Source organism: Geotrypetes seraphini, chromosome 1, assembly GCF_902459505.1.
Source record: "Geotrypetes seraphini chromosome 1, aGeoSer1.1, whole genome shotgun sequence".
Taxonomy (NCBI): Eukaryota; Metazoa; Chordata; class Amphibia; order Gymnophiona; family Dermophiidae; genus Geotrypetes; species Geotrypetes seraphini.
Window position 1 is genome coordinate 518,492,571 of NC_047084.1, and position 27,259 is coordinate 518,519,829.

The 27,259-nt window shown below is 41.1% G+C and overlaps 1 protein-coding gene across 1 annotated transcript in view; it reads right to left on the minus strand.

The window, feature by feature from the left end:
• Positions 1–330: 330 nt before the first annotated feature.
• Positions 331–27,259, minus strand: part of CHSY3 (chondroitin sulfate synthase 3) — a 464,490-nt gene continuing 437,561 nt past the window's right edge. Inside the window, 1 exon segment of the mRNA XM_033928965.1 lies at positions 331–2,683. Within this exon segment, the coding sequence (XP_033784856.1) occupies positions 1,121–2,683 (1,563 nt within the window). The 3' untranslated portion in view covers positions 331–1,120.

Sequence of the window (27,259 nt, forward strand, 5' to 3'; positions counted from 1 at the left end):
GGGTACAGGATGATAGGAAACTGAAAAACACATAACAGTAAAATGAAGGAATCAAGAAGTGTGCTAATTACATGAAAATAATCTTTATAAGAAACAAGCATGAATTGTCTTTCATCTTCTACTTAAAAATTTTTTTTTTGTGATTCCTCTTGGTTCCTTAAAAAAAATATATTACAAAATAACCCAAAGTGTAAAACTTTAAATGATAAACGTACCGCTTTATTACCTCTTCTCAAAGTCTGACTCCAGGAAGGGAAAAACATAGGTAAAGTAAAATTTCACTTGAGGAATTAGAATAACAAAAAAGGCGAGACAAAGCAACTTGCTCCATGTTTGTGAAAAAAAATACTGTTATGCCTGTATTTTATTATAAATAACCATGTTCTCTCATAGTTTATCTCCTTGCCAGCAAATGAAGGACATCGAGTCACAAAGCTTGTGTAATATACAGTACATGAGTAACTGATTAAATCAAGTTCCCTTGAGAAAATAAAGTTCTTTCGCATTTAGAACGGACAATACGAGAAACTTATAAGACAATTAGGACCTTGGTAGCCAGTACCGGTTGCTTGTGGAAAGAATCTCATTTTTTTTAAAAATAAAGATACAATTATAGTTATTCATTTACTTTAAAAATTCTAAAGAGGAAGAAAAAGTAAATGTTTATATCTTTAAGTCTTCATATAAATTATGAAACTCATGTTTATGTTACAAAGTCCCTTCCTCAAAGGAAGCATAAAGCACTTTTGTGGTACCTTCACCAGTAAATATTTGTATCACATTAAGTTTAAAAATAATAAAAATACACACAACAAAGATTGATATTGCATCCTGAATCCCAAAGAATGTATTTTTCTGATGCAGTCTTTCATGATGGATGGACTCCAAGGAAATATACGTCTCATTGCAATGATTTAACACAATTCTAACTAAAGAGAGAGGAAAAGAATAGCACAACTGACCACTTCAGTAGGGACTTGAAATACCAGTGAACAGCAGTTATCTTGTTCACAGTCAACATACATCCTTTGGAAGACAATAGAGTAGAGTTTATGAGCATGATGATGGAAAAATAATTATCTAAGGTAAACTCCCCTAAAAGCTGGAATGAGCGTATGTGTCAGGAGAGTGTTCGGTTGTATGCAACACCTAAACGTTTTTCTAGCCAGAGCTCAGCCAGCTGCATGGTAGATGCAAATGTACTCGCTTTGGACCCCAAGCACATCTTGTATTGCTTAGGATCCAAGTTAGGATCACATTGAACAGGGTGAAATACATGTACAACTCCAGGTTCTTGGCTTCTGAAGACCTTCAAACCGGAAGCTACAACTTTAGCAAAGAGATCGACATCCTCAAGCCCCCAGCCTTGAATTGAAGTATCAAAGCCACCAGCCTTCAAAAGATCACTTTTGTAAATGCAAGTGATTCCAAACCCATAATCTCTCCAAAATCCTGTTTTCTTGGTGAAAACAAAGTTACTGTCATCAGGGGGACTGTTGCCATATGTTAATTTTGGATCATACTGGCTGAAGACAATAGGATAATACACTTGTTCTCCCTGGATAGTATTGTCTCTGCATCGCTGAAGGAAGTCTGGTGTAAATATCAGATCAACATCACAGAATAGGAGCAAAGTGTCATTGTCAAATTGAGCTGAGCCCCTGTCCAGACTGAGTCCTCTGGAAAACTGTCCTGACATAGAAATAATGGTGATATCTGCCTTGGGGTATTTATTATTATATTCTCTCATTAACTCTGTGTGCTTACTGGAATCTAGGCTAGAATCTGAACTGAACAGAATTATTACCAGTTTTATGTTTTGCTTTGGAATAAGGCAAGTCTTTTCAAAATTCTCCATAAATCTCAGGAAAATGTCATATCTCCCTGTAAGAGGTACAAGAAAGTGGACTTTCTTGTCACCATGTTCTTTCATTTCTTTGGTGGCCTGGAATGACGTCAACATCTTCAAGGAATTTGAAAGAAAAGAGAAAGATGGAGAGTCACTGTTAATGCTCTCGACAAGTCTCGGTACATCCAACTCTTCAGCTTCATGAAAGAAAGGTTTGCTGAATGATTGCTGAAGGTAAGCATGACGTCTTACTGGAACTGTGAGTTTTCTTCCCTTGTGCCTTTTATACAGAAGAAGCAAATCCAGGATATATTCTACCCCATAAACAGGATCTATCCTGCGGTAGCCATATTGTATTTCTTTGAAATCAATTAGTCTTCCTCTGGATTTAGAGTTCTCATTTATCATTTCCATTACTTGCATCACGGTATCATCCAAAGATGCCCGCAAATTGCTGTTGATGCTCTGACATGGAGGCTGATTTTCAACCATAGAATAAAGGAGTTTCCCTGTTAAAAATTCCCATTCTATTACTTCATTCCGTTTGTGTGGCTGAAAACGGTTGAATGATGGAATCATCCCTAGCTGTTGGTCCTCTTTGCTTATTTCAGAATTACTAAGTTTGCTCATTGCGAAACTTTCCCTATGAAGCTGGATGGTGCGATAGCGCAGTTCAGAGATTTTGCGACTCAGGATGTAATTATGCAGTCTATATTGGTAGGCTGGTCTTTTATTTGGATGAAGTGTTATGGCTGAATGAATTTTGTTGTTGTGTAGATCCTGTATGTAACCTTTCCTGTTGTGTTCATAGTTTTCATGGAACAATTGTTGCATCTGAAAAAAAAAAAGCAAATTAAGAAATCAGCATCAGCATTGACAAAAAATCAATAATATCACTGAATGGAACTTCAAAATAGGATTTTTTCTTTGTATGTATTTATATGTAAACAGAAGTTCTTATGAAAAAGTAGTCTACCAGATTCAACCATAATGTTTAAAAACCAAACATAAGTACTTTCAAAATTCAATATACCATATTTTTCAGTCCATAAGACGCGCTTTTTCCACACCCAAAAAGAGGGTGGAAAAGGGTGTGTGTCTTATGAAGCGGTACCTTTTTAAAACACCGCCCACCCTTCCCTTTACAACACCCCCGCCGGCCCACTGGCCCTTCCTTTTAAAACAGCCCCCCCACCCTCAGTACCTTTTTAAGCACCCCTTAAGCCTGGTGGTCGAGAGGTGTATGGGCCAGCAGGAGTGCGCTATCTGCACTGCTGCCTGGGCCCGTCCCGCTTTCAGAATGGCTACAATCAGTTCTCGTGACCAGGCTAAGGAGAGCCCGGACACCATTCACGCATCCCCCAATCAGAGACGTCAAACACAAAAAAAGTACGCTGGCCTACTGGCTACGCAGGCAGAAAAACTTAACCACCAACTATCCAATCTACTGATCACGACACCAGACTACAAAACTTTCAGAAAAGAAATAAAAACCCTGCTATTCAAGAAATCCATCAAGACAAACTAACTCCACAGGAAGCATTTTAATCCCAAATTAACCCGCTCAACCATGTAACTCTGCTGGAATTGTCCAGATAACATCTTTTGTAATCCGCCTTGAACCGCAAGGTAATGGCAGAATAAAAGTCACTAATGTAATGTTATATTTATGCACATATGCTTGAATTTTCAAATATACATTAAATACAAAGCTTGTCCCAACCACATCTTCTACCTTAACCAGTAGTTAAATGTTTGCATACAAATGCACTCAGATTTGGGGCAGCAAACTTTGTAATAAGCAAGTTCTACATGTAAAACACTGTTTTATCTGTAGAAAAGGCTTTGAAAATTTCCCTCTTAGGGGACAATCTTATAACAGGGCACCTAGGAAGAGAAGCCACATAAGTGCATGTGTTGTGTCTATTTTGTAAAGAGAATAAATTCACTCATGGGCCTTTATGAAATAGAATAAACAAACAGGACAGAGTACTAATCAATCATAAATATCATCCAAAGCACATACTCTCAACAAATAATGAAAAAAAAAGACCTCAGTAACCGTACTGGGATACACTGCTATGGAACAAGCCCATTTCCAACAGCATGCCCAAGTTCATTCACTGGTCTCAAAAAAACTCCACTTCATAACGTTATACAGCTACAAATTCAAAAACAAGCAGCAGGCAAATACATTTCAGAAAAACTCCTACAAAAAGTAGTATTTGGGCTGTAATTCAGAATAAGTCCTGCTGACTTGTCAAAAAGCACAGTTCGGTCTCAAAACAACATAGTCACAGTGAAGAAAAATCACCAGCATTACAGCTTCCATAAAGTTGTAGAAAAAAAGAAAAATCACTTAGCTTCACAGGAAATGATGGCACACTTAAATCCTCCCCCTCCCCCCCCCCCCCCGGAGTTTGATTGCAGATCACTCATGACACAGGCAACGCTTCAAGCCCGGCTCGATCAGAGCAGCTTCAGATGCACAGTCCCCAAACTCCTACTCCCAACAGAAGAATCCTGTTTCGCAAGGCGTCATCAGGAGAGAAAAGACAGAGTCAAACAAACGTCTTTTCTCCCCCAAATGAGAGTGTGTGCTGTGGATGACCTTTATGAACTAGCCCATGCAAAGCTCCTGCACAAATATACTTGTACGTGTTCTCAGGCAAGATGTAAGTTTGTGTATTTATGCGGCAGTAGAGATTTTTGCTCTTGTTTTTGGCGCAAGTTTGTCTCTGAAAACGCTGCTCCACAGTTAGACAGTTGATGCATCTATTACATTATATAAGTGACTTATTCCACCATTGTTAGACCACTTGCGTTGAAAATATCTACTACAGTGTTTTTGATCCCCTGAAGAAGGCATCTACGGATGCCGAAACTGGGATCCTAGTTGGGACACTCTAGGACAGGGGTAGGGAACTCCGGTCCTCGAGAGCCGTATTCCAGTTGGGTTTTCAGGATTTCCCCAATGAATATGCATGAGATCTATTTGCATGCACTGCTTTCAATGCATATTCATTGGGGAAATCCTGAAAACCCAACTGGAATAAGGCTCTTGAGGACCGGAGTTCCCTACCCCTGCTTTATAAACAAATTCCCAAGTGGTATTCAACAGACCTCCTTCCAGGATATATTCAGAAAGAAATTTAAAAGTCATTTGCATTCTGTGGTCCACCCACAAGCCTAATCTGCCTCTTTTTCATTCATCTAAATTTCCTGAACTGTATATGCCACTGTATTTTGCTTACTGTCTTTATTGCAAAGCACTCTGGGGAAAGCACTATATAAAGACTGTAAATATATCCTTATTTTGAACAAAAAGTGTCACATTTGGCCATTTTCAGAGAAAGTAAAACCTCAGTTGGGATTCATATTCTTAAAATTAAAACCTTGAAATCTATCCACTACAAAAAGGGAAATATGTTCATATTACAACACTTGCCATCTCTTGCCTCATCTATTGAATACAAAATGGCATAATTTTAATCACATTTTATTGAAAAAAAGGAATGAAATAATTAAGTACTTTTTAAAATCATATTCCAATTGCTAATCCTAATAAAATATTAACAATACACTGCACTGAATTATATCTGCCATCAAAGATTATGGCATTGTAACATTTTTGATACAAATTATTCCTGAACAATGATATTCAGGAAATGTTCTCCCTTTCAAAGACATTATTAAAGCAAGAAGAATCTACAGCTGCAGATTAATGAAAGACTACATTTTCATAAAGAGATTTCTATAAAGTCACAGAATAAGGTCAAAGCATATGTGATCCATTAACTTTGCAAAGGGCTAGAACTGAAATTGTAAATCAGAAAACATATTATGAGGATCCATTATTTAATTCTACAGTATGTTAGAGATAAGGCCCTGACAATCCACAGAGCACATTTCTTTGACAGAGATTGGAAAAGTTTATTGACTTGTGTTGCCTGACCCCAAATAGCTTCTGTGTTTTTACAAAAGTCTCTGATCTTACATGTTTGTGTACAATAGTCTAATTGAACATGGACTAAGAGATTCATAACTGTAGCAGGTGTTTACTTCCAGCATCTTTTTTTTTTTTTTTTGGAGGGGGAGGGGGGACTAGGGTCTAGGGACTGTGAAAATGTCTTGCCACTGTAGAGCTGGAATTGTCTAAACTGAAAGGATGAGCGCTACTATGGCCTCTGTGCAGCTAATGTAGCTTGGCCTTGAGAGACGGAGGTGGTTCCAAAGGTCAGCTTGACCTAACAGAGAAAACAGACTGAAGAATAACCTTAGAAGGGCTCTGGAGTGGAGCATCAATTGTGGGCAGCTACTGAAAAGGAGCAGAGGTCTGAAGGGACTCAAAGCATTCCTGAAGGAGTCCAGAGGCTGGAATACTTTTGTACATCTCAGGAGGTTTAGAGGGACCTGAAGGGTACATCTCACTAAATATCGTGGTAGTGGATTTTAACCTTTAGTAAGCACACATTAGTGCTTACTGCAGATTAGTAAAAAGGACCCATAGGATATTATGATACATTTATTTGATGTTATAGACTTGATCCTATATCCGCTTAATTTGGGGGCCCAGTAATAAACTTGCCCCTTTAATAAGTGTATAAATACAGTATTCTGTAGATTAGACTCATGCCATTCTCGTTGCTGGAAATCATTATCAAGTGAAGCTTTGAATGTGGTATATTAGATAATTTTTTTGCCCCTGGCACAAAGAATGTTAAAAGAAAGTTTGTGGAGTGATACTATCATGATAATACTGAAAACGGCAGACTTGGACCCCACTGTGTGTTCTAATTAAAGACCAATCTCTAATTTACCATTTATGGCAAAGATATTAAGAAAATAAAGTCTTTAAAACTCCTCTGACACACAAGCTGTCCCAGTGCCTGCAGATACAAATTAAAATGAAGAGGAGACAAACACAAACCATGTGAGGGTCTCACTCTTTTGATTAGTCAATACTACCAATAATCTTTCCCTCAAAAAGGATTTTATCCACTGCAAGTCTAACTAATACCACTCTCAATTCACAACATTTTAACAAGATTCTTTCATATCAACCAGGCCAAACATTGAGGAAGGGTCTAACAAAATTAAAAGACCTGCATTTCTTTATCACAATATTCCATCTTATACCACCAAAAGGACAGCCTATGTACCATGTCATGGCTGAACACCAGCCTGGGTATGATATCACAACCTTTTAAAGTCTCTAATCTGCAAAAATACTATAACTGTCTGGTTCCATACTTCCATTGTTTATGGGTTTTGTTCAGCCATCACCACCTTGTAATCTCACATATGACTGGAACTATTTTCATAAACTTTAGAATTACCTATTTATTTTGTCTGGTACACTCCTCACTCTGTATTTGCGGGGGTTGGCCCGTGAATAAGGAAAATTTATGAATAACTTTTGGGCCGACTCTGACCCACTCCCGGACCTTACCTGGTGGTCTAGCGGTGACGTGGGGCAGGAACGATCTTCCTACACTCCTGCCCCGTGCAGAGCTGTGATGTGCACCCGTGTTATGAGTTCCTGTGGTCTCACGAAACTACAACGGGAGTTTCCATTGTAGTCTCATGACACCACGGAAACTCACAGCATGGGTGCACAGCACTGCTCTGCACAGGGCAGGAGTGTAGGAAGATCGCTCCTGCCCTGTGCCACCGCTAGACCACCAGGCAAGGTCCATGCATGAAGTTGCCTCCGATCGTCTCCTCCTCCTCCGATCACAGCCTCCTCCTCACCCCGATCCAAGTCCCAGGGTCTGTTCTGGTCAATGCAGGCTGCCTCCGAGCGATTTGGGGGGTAGGAGAGGGGCGGGCAAAAAATTAAGAATAGTCAAAAACACGATCGCTGAAACCGCGAATAGGGAGGGGGAAGTGTATTTATTTACTATTATTGATATGCACTTTAATCAATTATTTATCATACTGTAAATTGTCCTTTGGTTTTCATTCATCTTTTTGTGGCTTAGAGAAGATGGAAGTTTTAACACCAAACAGGACAAAATCAGAAATGAGTCAGTTTCTACTAAATTATCTGGATTGTCTTCATATCCTCTAACATCCCATTCTCCCGTGTTGTCTGCAAATTTATATTTTAAAATCCATAACATCGTTAATGGTTTTCTATTCCCTCATTTCAAATGCATTTTTAAATACCAAGTCATCTTAGTTTGAAAAGGGAACCATTTTCTTTCTGTACTCTTACACTTGACTCAGATTACAACTTCTAGTTTCAGCTGAGTACAATAGAAACACTTTTAAAAATTGCCCTCAACTTAGAATATTCTCCAACATAATATGAATTATACCATCTTGAGCAAAATAACTACTCTCACTCAGGGTTTAATTTGTATCCAAAAAGGAAATGGAGCTGCGAAGCAGGGGCGGGAGTTGGATGGGCCTAGTGGTGTAGTAAGGGGGGGGTTGGACAGCCCAAGGCACGGTCTTCCTCGGGGCACTAGCACCCCTCCTGCTCTCCACCCCCTTCTCACTCCACCCCCTGCTACATGTGCGCCCCTTCCTTTTCCCCCGTACCTTTTAAACTTTGGTGCGAGCAGCCACAAACATGATGCTCGTGTCAGCTTCAGCGCTCTCTTTGAAGTCACTTCCGGGATCTGTGCCCAGGAAGTGATGTCAGAGAGAGTGCTGAAGCCAATGCGAGCAGCTGGTTCATGACTGCCGAAGATATAAAGGTACGGGGAAGAGGCATGCGCGTGTGGCAGGGAGGGTGGGGAAGAGGGCAGGAGAGAGACACCACCGCCCCTGGTGCCGTTCATCTCCGCTATGCCACTGGGCCTAGGGCAGCAGTAACAGGAGAAGAGAGGCTGGACTGAGGAGCAGAGGACTATTCTCTGCTCTGTGGTTGACTCCTCCTTTTTCCTACAAGTTTTCTGGAAGGGAGGGGCTTGGATGGAACATTACAGCCTGCTCTGCAACCTGAAAAGAAATAGCTGAACTGCACATCAGACTGTTCCCGCAGAAATTAAGCCCTGGCTCTACTCATTTATATTTAATGTTTGTACAAGGAAGTCTATTGAGTTAGACTGTGTTTCATTCAACAAATCCATCCCTCACTAGAACAGAAATGAATTAATGAGGAAAACTGGTCAAACTGAATATTCAGCTCTTGTCCCCCACTACTAAAGACTATTTGGCCCAGATTCTATAAACGGTGCTGTCGACATCGGCCACCTACAAAACATCCACAGATCGCGTGTCAATCACACAACGGAGTTGTTTATAGAATCGCAACTTCGTGAAAGTTAGACGCTGGAAATGTAGGCCAGGGATTTAAAGGTCTATATTTCCTGTGCCTTCCTTTCATGTGAATCATAGCTATGGAGGTACTTTATGATACCTAACGCCACTTCTGTTGTTAGCCACATCTAAAGTGGCATTAGGTGTCATAAAAGCACTTCTGTAGTCATGATGCAGGTGCCACTTTTTTAGGTGCCTACATTAAAAAAAAAATGATATTAATTGTTTTTAAATGGCTTTTTCCACTTAAGCTAAGCACTGGTAGGGCACTTACTGGTGCTTAATTTAAGGCATTGTTTATAGAATATGGGCCTTTGTGTTTATTGCAGAAGGCAAGAGACAAGTAAAGTGAATTTTTAGCAGTTAGGAAGCAAAAATAAGATATTCAAGAAAGTTCTGGGCTATTGAAACAGGTGGGGAATAGGGAAGACTGTTCTGCCCCCGGCAGCTTCATGTTAGTTTATAATATTGCTGTCTAGTGGTCTCAAACTCAAACCCTTTCAGGGCCATATTATGGATTTGTAGGTACTTGGAGGGCCTCAGAAAAATATAGTTAATGTCTTATTAAAGAAATGACAATTTTGCCTGAGGTAAAACTCTTTATAGTTTATAAATCTTTCCTTTTGACTAAGTCTTAATAATAATATTGTCATTTATAGCTAAAGAGACATATGATCAAGAAACTGTTTTATTTTACTTTTGTGATTATGATAAACATACCGAGGGCCTCAAAATAGTAATTGGCAGGCCGCTTGTGGCTCCCAGGCCACGAGTTTGAGACCACTGCTCTAAGATGTGTTAATGTTATTTTCACTGCATGGAACTGTAATGCTGCAGTCATTTTCTGCCATAGTGTGTGAGCAAAGCATTGTGTGAAATGTAGTTTCATACATACCTCAGCCATTCCTGGTTACCAGTACAGTATAAGTTTTGTTTATAGTGGTCTCTCTCCTAAGACCCCCTTCCTTTTCCTCTCATCTAAGCTTTAGTCTTTCATCTCTGCTGTATTTCCTAGTCCCCTCTACAACATTTGCTCTGATCGATCTGCAAAGGAATGACCTCTCTCTGCTACCTGTTGCAAAGCTTTGTCCCTATTGATCTTTTCTCTTTTCTCCCCTAGCTTTCTAAGTACTCCCTGAGAATCCTGTCTCAGAATCAGTCACATGTGGCTGTAGTCCCCCCCCACCCCCCCAAAAAAAAAGTCCAGCCTTTTTTTACTTGAAGTCATCTAACCACGCAACATTTCATCTCTGGAACTTGGAACACCTTGCTATCTAACTATTCTCTCACCTTTGCCACAAAACCTCTGTCCATAGAATCTTCACCTCCAGCTGCAATATTCAAAAATTTATCAATTGCAAGTACATCTATCATATTATTCAATAAAATATATTTCAGAAAATTATAAGCACTGCCTGCATGTGTGTTGGTGTGCTAGCTTTCTGTTAAATATACTGCATGTCTGCTGTGAGAGTCCTTGACTGAGGCAGCAAGCTATATGAGAAACAGAATACAGGCTTACCGTATTTTCACGCATATAACGCGCGCGTTATACATGATTTTACAAACCGTGCATAACCTTGCGCGTTATACACGTGAGCACGCTATATAAAATTTTTTTTACATAGTTCCCACCCCGCCCGACGCCCGATTCATCATCCGGAAGGACCGCTCGCACCCCCACCGCTCGCACTCCCACCCCGATGGACCGCTCGCACTCCCACAGCCTCCTCCCCTCCCCCATGGAGAAGCTGTCTACCTTGTTTCCGGATGCCAGTGAGCCCAGCTGCTTCCTCTGCCGGCGGTCCCGCCCCTTCTCTGAGCCCTGTGCTATGCTGCTTCCTCTTCCGGCGGTCCTGCCCTTTATCTGACGTCAGAGAAAGGGCGGGACCGCCGGAAGAGGAAGCAGCGTAGCACAGGGCTCAGAGAAGGGGCGGGACTGCCGGCAGAGTAAGCAGCTGGGCTCACTGGCATCCGGAAACAAGGTAAACAACTTCTCCATGAGAGAGGGGGGGAGGCTGTGGAGATGCGAGCGGTTCTTCGGGTGGGAGTGCGAGCGGTCCATTGGGGTGGGAGTGCGAGCGGTGGGGGTGCGAGCGGTCCTTCCGGATGATGAATCGGGCATCGGGGGGAGGCATCAGGCTTTCAGGATGGGGACAGGACTTCAAGGGGGGACAGACAGACCTTCAAGGGGGGACAGGACTTCAAGGGGGGGCAGCCAGAGGAGAGTCGGGGCAGCGAACGGAAAGTCGGGGTGGGTGAAAGGAGAGTCGGGGCAGCCAGAGGAGAGTCGGGGCGGCATGCGCGGTATACCCGTGAGCGCGGTATATAAAAATTTCTTTACATAAATGTGTGTTTCCCACGCGCTATACCCGTGTGCGCGTTTTACACGGGTGCGCGTTATCTACGTGAAAATACGGTATCTATCCATGGTTATTCAGCCCTTATTCAGATAGTATTGGGTCAAAATTGGCCTGATTCCTGAATGACGATACAATCTAGACCAGTGTTTTTCAACCGCTGTTCCGCGGCACACTAGTGTGCTGCGAGATGTTGCCTGGTGTGCCGTACGGTGCAGACACTGATTAGGCCTCAGGCCGGGTCCCGCACGCGCTCCCATGAGACTCCCCCGGTCCCCGCTGCTGTTCAGTTTCGATCTTCTGCTCTGACGCAACCGGAAACAGGAAGTTGCAGCAGAGCAGAAATTGAACACTGAGCAGCCGCACGTGCGCGGCTCTTTGGGAAAGCGTGCATGTCGCCGAAAAACAAAACCTACAAACTAAGGTGAGGCGAAGGGAGAGAGCTGGCTAAACAGTAGGATCGATTGGGCAGGCGAGTGGTGGCTGCGGGGACCGTGCGATCGCTCGTGTTCCCGGCTCAAATTGGAAGGAGGGAGTGAAAGGGAAAAGGATTCTGGGCCAAGGGGATGAAGACGGAAAGAAAAACCCACAGCAGGAAAGAAAGGGAAGAACAGGCAGGTGAGCCAGATGCTAGAAGCAGGGGGGGGGGGGAAGAAAGAGGGAAAAAAGCTAGATGGGGTTGAAAAGAAGAGACACACTGGTATGGAAGAGGAAGATAGGGGAAATCTGGACACAGGAAGGTAAAGAGGGGAAATTATGTGCATGGGGCATAGGGACAGAGACATAAAGGGGACATGCCATGGGGATGGTATATGGACACAGGGGGAGGGGGGCAATGACAGATACATAGGGGAGATATTAGAAATGGAGAAAATAGGAGCACAGAAGCGAGATGGTTTGTGGGGATGGGACAGGGACCGAGCTCGCAGGCTCCAGTGGCTTGCACAAATTACATTGTAACGTGCCATGAAAATAAGAGGGAGGAAGGTAGATAGATAAGCCACGTGAGAGGAGCTGAAGGGTAGTAGAAAGGAACAGATGGTAAAGGAGGGAGGGAAGGGTGGTGGTGGAAAGGAATAGGACAGACATTGAAGGAGGGTGGAGAGGAACAGACCCCGAAGGGAAATGTGGAAGACAGAGTGGGAAGAAGACAGATGCCAGACTATGGGGGAGCGGAGGGAAGAAGATGGGTGCTAGACCAATTGGGGGGGGGGGTGAAGGGAGAGGCACAGTAACAGCAAATGGAAGACGTAGAGAGAAGACACACAGTGGATGGAAGTAATTGAATGAGAAGATGTGGAAAGCAGAAACCAGACAACAAAGGTAGAAAAAAAATTTATATTTATTTATTTATTTTTTGCTTTAGGATAAAATAGTATATTAGTTGTGTTGATAAAAATTTATAAACAAAACCCTGCCAGCTGAACATCTCTTTCTCTAGTTCAGCAGCAGGAACTTTGATTTATAAGAAAGGAATAAGCTAAATATTACAGTACTAAGGCTTATATGGATGCAGCGGGGACGGTGACGGGGCGGTGAATGGGATGGCAGTGGCGGTGACGGGGCGGTGAAAGGGATGGCGGTGACGGGGCGGTGAAGGGAACGGCTGTTGACGAAGAGCTACGTATGTGTCTTTCTTCGATTCCAGCCAGAATATCAGCTTTGTGTTCAGCCAAACAGGCCCAGGTTTCGCACTGAATAAAGTATTTTATAATTTTTCACTATTCTGTTTACTTAATATTTCATAATAAAGTAATTATAAAATACTTTATTTGTGTTTATTTGATTCCTATTCAAGAGAATTACTTTATATATAGTCAATATAGGCACAGAGTTAAATTTTTTAACATTTTCTAATGGTGGTGTGCCTCGTGATTTTTTTCATGAAACAAGTGTGCCTTTGCCCAAAAAAGGTTGAAAAACACTGATCTAGACCAGGGGTGGGTAACTCCGGTCCTCGAGGGCTGGAATCCAGTCGGGTTTTCAGCATTTCCCTTATGAATATGCATTGAAAGCAGTGCATGCAAGCAGATCTCATGCATAGTCACTGAGGAAATCCTGAAAACCCGACTGGATTCTGGCCCTTGAGGACCAGAGTTGCCCACCCCTGATCTAGACTATGAAATTATTCAAAGAGCAGTTGTATTTAGCCACTATACAAATAAGTTGCATGTTCTGATTAGGCCTGCTGAAGAGCAAGTTTAGGGCCCCTTTTACAAAGCCGCAGTAGTGCTTCTCCCACAGCAAATGCACCGAAGCCCATTTCTATTGAAAGTGATTGTGTCTGATGAGGTATTTCTTGATCTTGTAAAACCCCATTTTAGCAACTCTATTGAAATGCAAGCCAAGGAAAATACTGTTATGCTTATGCGCCTCCTTTACTAAAGGCTTGGGATGCTGTGCTGGTAATGAGAGTGCTTTGGAATTTTATAGGTGAATTATTTTTAGTATTCATAATTTTTTATGTTAAACCTATAACTACTGCAATACAAAAGTAGCCTTCCTTCGCTATTATTAAATTTTCCCTGGAGATATCCTTTCCTGCTGAATAATTAGTGGTACGCAGCTAGCACTGCAGTTGACAAGACTTCTTTCTTTGCCTGGAGCTTTTCCTGCTAGTTAAATTTAAATGCTGGAGAGGATAAGGACAATGCAGTTCCAAACTACAGGTGGTAAAAAAATAAAAAAAAAAATAAAAAAAAATATATATATATATATATGTGGCAAGCTGTACCAGTGACAAAAAATAATATTTCATTGCAGAAGTCAGAAAAGTACAATAGTTATAATATGTACATACATTGAAATTTGCTTTGCAAATGTACAGACCTCTTTTAGCCACCGTGATTAAATGGTATACTAATAAAGAAATGTATTATTACATACAGTGCCCTAATCATCTGTCTTTTTACCATTATTAAAAACAATACATTTATTTATTTTAGTATTTATATACCACTTATGGTTTACATTCAGGTGCTCAAGCATTTTTGCCTCAGTGGGCTCACACTCTAACATACCTGGGGCATTTGGGGGTCCTTTTATCAAGCCGCACTAGTGGGGTTAGCAGGTCGGACATTTCATCAAGCGCTAACCCCCGCAGCCGGCTAAAAAACTAACGCCTGCTCAATGCAGGTGTTAGCGGCTAGCACGGCAGGCGGTTTAACAAGTGGTATTACGCGCGTTAAACCCCTACCGCAGCTTGATACAAGTACTCCTAAGTGACTTGCCCAGGGTCACAAGTTGTAGCATGGGATTTGAACCCACAACCTCAGGGTGCTGAGGCCATTGCTCTAACCCAGGGGTAGGCAACTCCGGTCTTCGAAGGCCGGAATCCAATTGAGTTTTCAGGATTTCCCCAATGAATATGCATGAGATCTATTTGCATGCACTGCTTTCAATGCATATTCATTGGGGAAATCCTGAAAACCTGACTGGATTCCGGCCCTCGAGGACTGGAGTTGCCTACCCCTGCTCTAACCACTACACCACTCACTGCCCATATAAGACAGGACAAAATTGTTGCTTTTTGTATTATTTTTCTTGAAAAGCTTTTTTAATTTTTCATATAGATGTTTTTAAGGCTTAATCATAAAGACATGAACACAGAAAAAAAAATATATTTAAAGAATTTTGCCTACTCAATGCAAATTTACTTTTGCTCACTATCATTGGCTTTTACAAAGCTGCAGTAGAGGTTTGTACCACGGGCCGGTGAAGTAAATGCTCTGACGCTCATAGAATTCCTATGATCATCGGAGCAATTAGCTCGCTGGCCCGTGGTAGAAATCTCTACCGCAGCTTTGTGAAAGGAGCCCTGTATTGTGCCTAAAAAAAAAAAAAAAAGTACTTCAAACGGCAATACTTCTACTAATTTAGAAGATATTGAAAAACTGCTTAGAAATTGCATTTGATTTTCAAATATTTTGGGTTTTATGATTGCCATTGATCAAAATTTGGCAGTGTCATTTGAAACTGTGAGTACAGTGGTACCCATTTAACAAAGGGGTGCTTTTACTAAGGTGTGTGCCGGGTCGATTTAGCATATGCTAACAACTAGTGCACGCTAAATACTAAGATGCCCTTACGAATATAATGGGTGTCTTAGCATTTAGCGTATGCTAATCATTGGCATGCGCCAAGGCCCTCTTTTACTAAGCCGTGGTAGATGTTTCTACCGCAGCCCAGGGCGCTAAATACTCCGACGCTGCTCCAACGTTCATAGGAATTCTATGAGCGTCGGAGAATTTAGCACTCCAGGCCATGGCAGAAATCTCTACTACAGTTTAGTAAAAGGGTGTGTGTGTGGGGGGGGCTGAGGGGGGCAGGAGGGGAATCAGTTAGCGCACCTTAGTAAAAGACCCCAAAAGACATAAGGTCTCTCCTGTGAAAGGTTGTATTCAAAATCATTTTCAAAAGTAGGGCAAACCTATAAGGGGACAAGTAGCAGCTCCAGTGAATTTTTTTAGTGTTATTGGTTCAAATCTTTTTATTTATTAACTAGCCCCCCCCCCCTTCCCTTTTACTTCCACAGCCTGGAGCACTAAATGCTCTGACGCTACTCTGATGCTCACAGAGTTTCTATGAGCGTCAGAGCAGCATTGGAGCATTTAGCGCTCCAGGCCATAGTAGAAATCTCTACGGTAGCTTAGTGGGCCTAGGTGAGTTACAAACATAATAAAATCACATAATGACAAAACATCACAAAACCCCCCAGAAATTATCTTAACGAGGGGCATTTTTGATATGACGTCTAAATCCGAGTTTGGGTGCTTTGTGAAACATGCACAAAGACCCTGCTGCAGGACCAGGGAACAATCCCTCCTAACTCAGGGGATTCCAGTCCAGGTACGATCCCTAAACCTTTCTGCAGTGCCTTATGTGAACTCAATGGGGGGGAAAAGAGCAGGACAGAGATTCTCTTTCTCTGACTGGGGTTTGTATAAGCACCTCCCGGGGCCGCTTAACTCCTCCCTGGGCTTCCAGCTTCCAATGGGCTTGATTGTCAGCATTACATGTTTTCATGCCCCCGACGCAAGTAACCTATCATGCGAGCTGCATATCATGCTCAGCTACTCTGCACCTCCCAACGGTGCTTAACAAGGAATTATAACGTTGGGCCCCCGTGCACCACCAATGACACACAAGGGTGTCACACAGACCATCCTTATCCTCCTTTCCCTTCTAAACCAAACTAAACCAAACTAAACTTCTGAAAATTTAAGATGCTATACATTGCTTGTAAGTGTTTCAAACAGCCTGGCACAAAATGTTTCAGCATTATAAAGTGACTAATTCTTTTCACTATATCCAAAAACTGTTGATTATTCCCCAACAAGGCAGTTTTCTCTATGCTTTGAGCCTTATGTACTAACCCAACAACATGTCTGGGAGGTGCAAATGAGCTCTTGGGTCATTCACATCTTTAACTACAGAGTGCACAGAATTTTCATATGTTGTCAAACAACAAGGAGAAAAAAGTCAAGCGAGATGTCAAATCCAACCAACAGTGATATTTATTACATAAAAGTCTCAATACAGGGGGTGCTAGAGGGCGCGATAAGGAATGGTGGTGTAGTCCTTGTGCTCCGGCATCTATTGATAAGAATCGACAATAATCATCAATGTTTGGTCTTTAGATTTCAACAGTTTTGACTGGGCGCCTTTCTAATATCTTATACTACCTGATGGCAAACTCTAAGGTGGGAAAATGCCATAAACCAGAGCCTGTTTCTTTGCAGAAATCGGTGGAAGATAAAGGGTAGTCAGATTCCATTCAGACTCTCATCGCGGAGATTCGTACCATGCGTGATACCATCAATGAAACTAAAGATGACACGTCAGAGATCAGGAATGAACTAGCTTCCCTAAAATTAGAACTTACTCAACTGACTGGTTGGGTAGACGGTGTGGAAGTCAAGCAGGCTGTTTCGCAAACTGCCATTGCGACTCTACAAAAACAATACAAGAAAGTGGCCCAGTTGGAGAAGGATCTTGAAGATTCAAATCTTCGTTCCCGCCGTAACAATTTACGTATACTTGGTGTTCCTGAGGGACGGGAGGGATCTTATGCTGTTAAATACATGGGATCCCTCATATCGGAGCTTTTGGATTTACATTTCACCCGGGACTTCGAGTTAGAGAGGGCTCATAGAGTCCCATTGTTCATACCGGCCAACGCGAGGTATCCTAGGGCCATCATAGTTTGCTTCCTCCGATACACCCAACTAGCAGAAGTAATGCAGAAAGCGAAAGCTAAAACTCCGGTCAAATTGGACACTCACACTATACTATTCGTACCAGACCTCAGCAAAAATGCAGCACAACAGAGGAAGCAGCTTCTCGCTTTTCGCCCTAAGCTTCGTGAGCTTAGAGCACAATTTGGAATGCTTTATCCGGCTACAATGAGGATCACGCTGAATAACCAGACCAAAATCTTTACCGATCCCAAGCAGCTATCCGACTATTTAGAAGAGATACAACTGACAAGTATTGACAGGGTTTGATCACCTTAATCTTACTGCGATATGCTGTTGCTTCGTTATTCAAAGTTCCTGCTCTGAGTGAATGTGTGGCGGCCATGTTTTTCATTCCACGTGGCGGCAAGGCTCCTTCTACCAGCAAGTTATCCTACTTCAGCTGTATATCTCCCACGGAGGGCACAATCGTCTATATGCATGATAGTATTTTTTTATTATACTTTTGGCTTAGCTTGTGCTCTTAACCCAGTTGCCTGTATGAAACAGTTGACCCTGTCTCTCTTGTCCATGATGCAATGCCTAAATGTTAATATTATTTTTTAGCATTTTATCGATTAGTTTGTGGCTATTAATTCATCTCTATCTTGCAGTCTGCTTTTCCTAGTAGCACGTATTAATTCACATTTGTGCTTAGAATTCTTTAATCGACTGTAACTTTTAAACTGCTACTCTGCTGTCTATTTGCAGGTCAATCTACTATATATATTCATGCCTACTAGTAGCGATTTCATGAAATGTCTATGCACATGTCTTAATTGATTGCCTTTTACAGAGCTGGTCTCATCCATCTGAATGATTTCTTCTGTTCTTTCTTGATTAAATGTTCCTATGTCTGGGTATCCAGCTAATATTAATTACATTTGTTAAATGAATCACGATGAATTTATTTCTTTATATGTTTACACATGTATTGCTAGATTGTTTTTTACAGTGCTGGTTGCATCTCTCTGAATGATTTTGTATATTTTTTTATTTTCTTTGATTAATTGTTTCATATGTCTGGGTAACCAGATATTATTATTAATTGCAACTGATGAAATGATGCCTGTTGTAACTATTTCCTCATATATTTATTAGTTCTATAATTATTTGTAGATGTCTAAGAATTTTGTATAAGTCCGTTTCCGTGCTTCCTTTGCTATTCCTTTTTACTGCTATTTATTGGTTTGCCACAGAGTACGTGTCAATGTGAGAACTTGCTTAGGATAGAAGATAGATCTTTTTCATATTTTGTCCATGATGCAGTGTTTAGATGTTAATATTATCTTTAATACTTTATCGATTACTATGTGACTATAAATCAATTTATGTATTGCGGATTGCTTTTATTGGTAGCATGTATTAACTCACATCGGTGCTTGTCATTCTTTACTTGATCTTAATTTAGGGAATGTTCCCATGTTGTTTGTTTGCTGGATGTACTATTTTATAATTTTATATCTATTCATAGTGACTTCATGTACTGGCTATACCCATACATTATTAACTTGCCTTTTATAGCGCTGGACACTTCCCTATGTATGACCTATCCTTTTCTTCCTTGATTAATTGTTCTCATGTATGGGTAACCAATTATTTTTTTAATTGCACCCAACATGATGTTGCCTGATGAATTTTATTTCTTCATATATTTATTTAGTAGACGTGTAATTAGATGTTGATGTCATTATCTCCTGTATACTTCCTTTGTGTGCTTTCTTTGCTTTTCCTTTTCGCTGCTATTTGTTGGTTTTGCTGCTGATTAAATGACAATGTGAGTGACTGTTTGGGATAGCAAATAGATTTTTTTTACATATTGTGGTTTAGATCTGGGAACATCTACTTAATGACTCATTTCAGATTGCATACATGGAACTCGCTCACTGTAATATTGTTTAATGTATTAGTGGAGCAGGATTTCCGTCACTCCATCCCGCAGTGTTAGACATTCATATGTTTATCTTTACAGACAGAAAATTGATTTTGCATCTGTCACCTTAATTTCAGACCGCTGTTATGATTTTTCAAGCTATGCTACTGTTAAGTTTGATATCTGGGCAGTATAGCTACAGAGAAAAGGCAGACACTGTTTACCTCTCCATTGCTGCAGTTGTGAGCCTTGTTTTAGATAGTAATTTACTTCTTACCAGTTACTAGTTTAACACACGTGTACTTTGGATGCTTGTTCAGTTTCTGTGTTTGACCAGTACACTTGATGACAATAGGATATAAGCTACATTATGCCGAACATGTGACTATGCTACCCTTATGCACCCTCTTCCCATGGGGTTTATCTGTTCTCAGTCTTTGTTCAGATGGAACAGTTTCGTGGTTCATTTGTATGTTATGATACTTTATCAGGGTACTTTTTGTTCCTCCCTGTTGCTCTGTGATCAAACGCTGGCCATTATTCTGTTAATCAATAGTCTAATCTATTTTTACAGTTATTACAGATGGTGAAAATAATCTCTTTAAATGTCAAAGGGTTTAATAATCCTATAAAAAGGAAAAAAATATTGGATTATGTTTCAAAAAAATCCCCTGACATAGTGTGTTTGCAAGAAACCCATTTAAATTTGATGGAATCTACCAAATTGAAGACTAAGTGGTCCTTACCAGTCATTGCTTCACCCGTACTCCAGAAGAAAAATGGTACTGCCATTCTCATTAGAAATTGTGATAATATCAAACTACTTTCCCAATCCACTGATACCGAAGGGAGATGGATCAAAACTAACTTGAAGATCAACCAGATGACGTTGACACTGGTTAATATTTATGCTCCCAATCAGGTCAAACCGGAGTTCTTGAATGATTTGTTGACATCCTTGCTGGAAGATGACTCACAAGCTCATATACTGGTGGGTGATTTTAATTTAGTACTTGGTCCAATTGCAGATAAAAAATCAAAGGTTCAAAATTTACTACACACAAGCCTAGTAACTCATGGAGAAGTTTACATAACCTAGTCACACAATTAAAACTGGTGGATGCCTGGAGACTCATGCATAGTGCTGATAAACAATATTCCTTCTACTCCGCTCATCATAACTCCTACTCTAGAATTGATTTTTTCCTGGTGAGCAACAATCTTATTAATAATTTGACACAATCTACCATAAACGAAATATCAGTCTCAGATCATGCTTCTATTGAATTAACCTTGGATGGTTTGACGCCCACTAAAAAAAGGATCAGCCTGGCGTTTCAATAATTCCTTACTGCAAGACAGGACTTTTGTGGAGATCACTTGCAAGGCAATAGTTGAATACTTCAATTTTAATAAAACTGAGGATACAGGTTGGACGACATGTGGGATGCTTTCAAGGCCTATATTAGAGGGATTGTCATATCCCATCAAGCCCGGAAGCAGAAGGAGTTGAGAAAACAACTTACAGAATATGAACAATCAATTAAAAACCTGGAGTCTTGTCATCAAACCAACCCAGCGGATATGGGGACTTTGAAACATTTGCATCAAGCCAGATTGGATTATAATCTAATGCTTAGTAGGAAAGCAGGTAATGCTATATTCATGCAGAAAGCTAATTATTATAGTGCTAATAATAAAGCGGGGCGTGCATTGGCGAGATACCTGAAAATTCAGGAAGAGAGACTCAACATTTCTTCAATCAACACATCCTCTGGACAACTCACGTCAGATCCTAGTGTGATCTCGCAAACCTTTCAAAAATTTTACAAAACTTTATACGTCAGAGATCTCTAATCCGGATACTGCAACAATCTACCTGACTCACAGCATCCCACACTCACTAAAGATGACAATATTGTATTTTCCTCCAATATCACTGATGGAGATATTTGGATAGTCCTTAAAACCGTGGCTAAAAGTAAAGCATCTGGTCCAGATGGGCTAACTGCTGAATTCTACACTACCTTCCAAGATTTATTAACGCCTCGTCTCATGTCACTTTACAACTACTTCATTCAATCCGGCAACATCAGGGGTTCATTCACAGAAGCTAGCATAATAGTACTACCTAAACCAGGCAAAGATCCACTGATGGTAGCTAATTATCGTCCGTTATCACTTATAAATGTGGATGCTAAAATATATGCAAAAATTGTTGCAAACCGTCTATAGACTTCCCAGATTGATCAGCTTGGAACAAAATGGCTTTATGATACACAGATTATCTAGCAACAATACAAGAGTATTTGCAAATATAATTCACCATGCAAACAACCTCAAAACCCCTCTGCTGGCACTTGCTCTGGATGCTGAAAAAGCTTTCGACCGAGTCGAATGGCAATATCTTTTCTCAGCCTTAAAATGGTTCAGATTTGAGGACTCTTTCTTGAATATGATTAAAGTGCTCTACATGTCGCCCACCACAAATGTTAGAATCAACGGCATTGCTTCATCCTCATTTCATCCTACGAGAGGTACAAGGCAAGGCTGCCCATTATCACTGCTCCTCTTTAACCTGGCATTGGAACCGTTTCTCCAGTCAATACGTACTAATGCTAACATCAAAGGTGCTCAATGTGGTAAAGTGGAGGTTAAGTTTTTAGCCTATGCTGACAATGAGCTCATATGTACAACCCCTGCTTCTTTACCTGAACTTTCTGCTAACCATAAAGGTTTATTCTGATGTATCAGGCTATAAACTGAACACTACTAAGACAGAACTTATGCCTCTGAATTCGTTGGTTCAGCAATTTGAAGTTAAAAATCATAATTTTAGATGGTCAGATACTAAACTCAAATGCCTGGGAGTAAATTTTGGCAATACCATTGACTCAACAATGGAACTTTGCTCTAACCACATATTACAGCTTGTCAAAGACCTAACCAGTAGGTGGACTCCATTAAATCTACCATGGTGGGGGAGGTTAGAATCCATCAAAATGGTCTTAACTCCTAAGATTATCTACACTTTAAGCATGCTGCCTATGCTCTTGCATCCATCTCTGTATAAAAAACTTGACACGCTCGTCTCCAAATATCTGTGGAATAATATTACCCCCAGGATTGCTGTTAAAAAAACTGAAAAGATGTAGGAAGGATGGCGGAGTTAACTTCCCTGATTACCTGGACTACCACTACGCTCTTCTCCTTAGACAGGGCTCTCATTGGATTTTATGTGATTCTATTTGCGATAATTTTACTCCAATGAACAATTTATGGCTACCTCTTGAAAAGGAACGACTACAACCGTATCATCTCCAGTGCCTGCCCTTCATGGAACCTCTCAATTCTGAAACTGGAAAGGACCATATCCTACTATCCATGAGATCGGTCTTTAAGCAACTAGAATCTCTTTTGAAATGTAATTGGCTTGACACGCTTCACTCTCCAATTTGGAGAAACAATCTAATCAGAATACAAAAAATTATGATAGATTGGAAACCATGGCAAATAGCTGGTATTTTGCAGATAAAACATTTGCGGGATGAGAATGGCTGGATTCTGTTTGATAAATTATGTAGCAGCACGGGATTGTCCACTTCTAAACATTATCAGTGGCTCCAGCTTAAACATGCCATACAGGGCTTGCTTCATAATTCACCATTGTCAGACAGCACGCTGGATGTGCTTCATCTTTGCACTGAGATTGCTTGTAAATGTAAAGAAGCGTCATTGTGGTATAAGCTTTTATGTCTCATAAAAGCATCAACACCGCTAGAGACCGAATCCCGCTGGAATACTGACTTACAACTAGATTTGTCTGAATTTGAATGGAACTCCTTATGGATCCGCACGGCATCCGTGTGTAAGGCTGCGTCTTTTCTTCAAACATCTTTCTTTTTATTACACAGAGCGTATTGGACCCTTAGTTGGCTGTCTAAATTGGGTTCTAATAAGTGTGATAAATGCTGTTCATGTGGTCTTTCAAGAGGTACTTTGAGACATATGCTACTTGAATGCCCGTTGCTCTGGATTTTTTGGGGCAAAGTATGGTCAGATATCTGCTCTCTCCTTAAACTAACGTTACCGCTGTCATTCAACATACTTATCATGGGCAGATATGGATCCTCTATACTGTTCTCAAAGGATACTGATAATTTATTACATATACTAGTCCTTATTGCCATAAAGCTCATACTTTCAAATTGGAAAAATTTGGAGGCAGTGGAATATCAGGTATGGTGGAACTTAGTCTGCACAACAGTTAAGTATGAGAGAGTCACAGCAGAAAGGTCTCATTCACTGAAAAAGTTTGAACTTTTATGGGCCCCATTACTGGAATTTGCCAAATTGCCCTACTACAATAAATGATAATTTCATCATCAGATGGATTTCTTGCTAATAGATCAATTACGAATATTTATGCTGAAGGTCTACGCTGGTGCTTATTACTTTACTCGTTATCTTTCTTGTTTGAAGAGACAGGGTAACTTGTACTATAAATGACATAGAAATGATACCAACTTGTTGTAGTATTATCCTCAGGTATTCATGTTATGCTTATACTTTTGTAGCAGAAAAAACTCGGATATTGTGGAAACACAAAAATTTAAACAAAAACACTTCCACAATGATGAAATGCGCTGTAACAGGTGGTATGTCGGTAGCACTAGAGCACAAGCAAAAAGACCATATTTAATGGAGGAAAAGGCCTCAGACAGGGCCCCCCCTCACCTCCACAATGATGGAAAAGCGGTGGTAGAATGTTCACTTCACTGGCTAAAAACCTCCTTCTGATGATCCAAGCGATGTGCTTTGTTAAATGTTGCTTTATAAAGCAGATGAAAATTCAACTTATCTTATCTTTCTTTGATTGGTACACCAACGATGGCCAGCGTTTCATAATTTAGCTGCCTCAGGGTGTAACATATCCGATCACTCTGACATGTGAGAGACGCATTCGGCGTCCGAATCAGAGCGATCGGATACGTTACACCCTGAGGAAGCTAAATTGTTCCTAAGCCAAATCAACATTTATGCAAGCAAATGGAAAGAGAAATTATACCAGGCCCCTGTTAGAGCAAAATCAAGTCCTGTATGAAACAGTACCATCCACTCTCTTGCTAACAGCTGAGAGAGGGATTCTATTGCTTCCTCAAAAGTCATGAACTTTCAGTGCCTGAACTAGAATATTTGCATTGTTGCTTGTAGATGGGTTGAACATTTCTGCCATGACAATTCATAAAAATATGAGGCCAACTGTCATTCAAAATTTCCATTACTATGGAATGAATAGATGCTGTCAGACAGTAATCTGTTTGTTATATATGGTACTTCTGCAGTGGTCTGAGAAGTGCAGTATTCTTCCATGAATCAATTGACTGTGGTGGTAATTGATGTGATTAGTCAGTATGAGCGGAAAAAACCCTTGCAGGCACCTATCATTGCTACTGATTTGCAAAATTGAAATGTCAAACTTTTCCAGAGGTCTCAACCAATACTAAATTAAACTGGAAACAAATTGTTTCTGCTTAGTTCAACACAAATACCTACATATAATATATGGTATATATGGTTATAAATATGGTATATATGATTATATATATAACCATATCACATATAATATATGGTGATATGGTTATATCACAAAAAGATGGTATATCACATGCATAACCCTTATCCATACATCTATGTTTAATATACTTTTTTGAGCATACAGGGGATACATGATGGCCTGAAAGAGGGTATTTTTAAATATAGTATAAAGAAACTATAGAGCTTGATATTAAAAAAAAAAAAAAAAAAAAAAGCTAACCGGTCAATATTCAGCTGGCATGGTCAGCATTTTTTTAAACACTGACTACTGCAGGCAGAATTAGGCCCCTGTATTCAATGACCAGGCACTGGCATTGAATACTGGTGGTTGAGTGTGTCAGGTTGCTGGCCCTTATAAGGATCCTGGCTGATGTTCAGCCAGTACCCACATAAGTCTTATGTCTATGAACTCTCTCCCAACAAGTGAAGACCTTCTTTTCACCTCTCCCTTACAAGTCAAACTCCCTTTGCCAACCCCCCTTCCCCCTTCCCACAAAGTCAAGACCTTCTCTGACCTAGCCCCATGGTGATCCAGCGGGGTAATGGCATCAGGAGTAAACTCCATTCATTCATACCCCTAGTTGCTCCATTGTCAAACTGGCCACCATGACTCTACCGCTAGAGATCACATTGGCCATTTTGACTATGGAGTGAGTGGGATTCGCTCCTGTTCCATCACTTAACTGGATCACCAGGGAGTTCAAGTAGACCTGGGAGGGGGTGTCTAGATTGGAGGGGTGCTGGAAAGGGCTCTTGACTTGTCAGAGAAAGAGGCGGGGGGGGGGGAGGGATAATGGGAGGGGTGATGGACCTGCTTAAATTGCACTCAGTGGGCCAGCCACCAATATTCGGGGGCACTTAATTGGGCAGAGCTGCTGAATATTGGCTCTGACTGGCCATTTCAATAGTGGGAAGGATAAGGGCATTCTGGAGGCAGAGGCAGGGAGGAGCCAACAGCCAGGGAGGTGTCAGCAATATTCAGTGCTGGTGCTGCATAGCTAAGCAACCAATTAGGTCCACATAAAAAGCAGTCCTAATTTTGGTCATTTAGCCATGTGGGTGCCAGCATCGAATCAGCCAGCATATGCATAGCTTCATTGTTGCCTGTGATCTCCTGCCTTCTGGTCCCTACTCCCATAGAGACCTACCTCCCAAACCCTTTCCTGAGATGTCCTCATGACTTTCCCACTGATGGCCCCATATAGGACCAGACTCCCCTAAGATTGGTGCCTTTAAGATGGCTCCCCAGACATCAAGTTCTCTACCCAGACCAGATGTCTCTTAGGGCCTACCTATATCTCTGGTGGTCCTGTGGAGGGGGGGGGGGTCTTCACATGTGGTGGATGCAAAATGAACTTATGGGAGAGTTGAGTGTGGTGAATTGGTCCCAAAGGAGGAGAGAGAGTGTATGTAACTGTGACAGTGATAGGGTTACCAGATTTTATGATGGTAAAATCCGGACCCGTGGCCCTGCCCGCAGGCCAACCCAGTTCTACCCAGCCCCACGCTGTTCTGCCTAAGTCATGCCCTGTTCCACCATAGCCCCGCCCCCAACCTCTTCTCGCCTGCATGTGACATCACCGCGTTGCATCCATGCATGCACAGATGCCCTCCCAACACAGTCCCGAACTGGAAGCTTTTCAAAACACGGACATTTGGCCTTTATCTGCCATCATGTTTCTAAGTTTCTAGTACCAGGCAGACTTGTAAAGTCTGTGTCCTGTACCTGGCAAACTGATTTAGGATGGGCTGACGAAGGCTTCGACGGAAAATTCAGTAATTGGAATGTGAGGACTGTGCCGGACAGACCTCTATGGTCTATGTCCCAGAAATGTTAAAGAAAGACCATGATCGAGTATTTTATATCTTACTTATTGTTGGTTTAATGATGAATTGATATAATGAGTGTGGCTGTTGGGCAGAATGGATGAACTGTCTTTATCTGCTGTTATTTACTGTATTACTATGTTTCTGTGTTGCAATATTTTATACAGTAAGGGGATAATTCTGTAAGGAGCTGCCTAGATTTAGGTGCCAAGTATGTATATAAATGCCAGTATTCTATTATTTG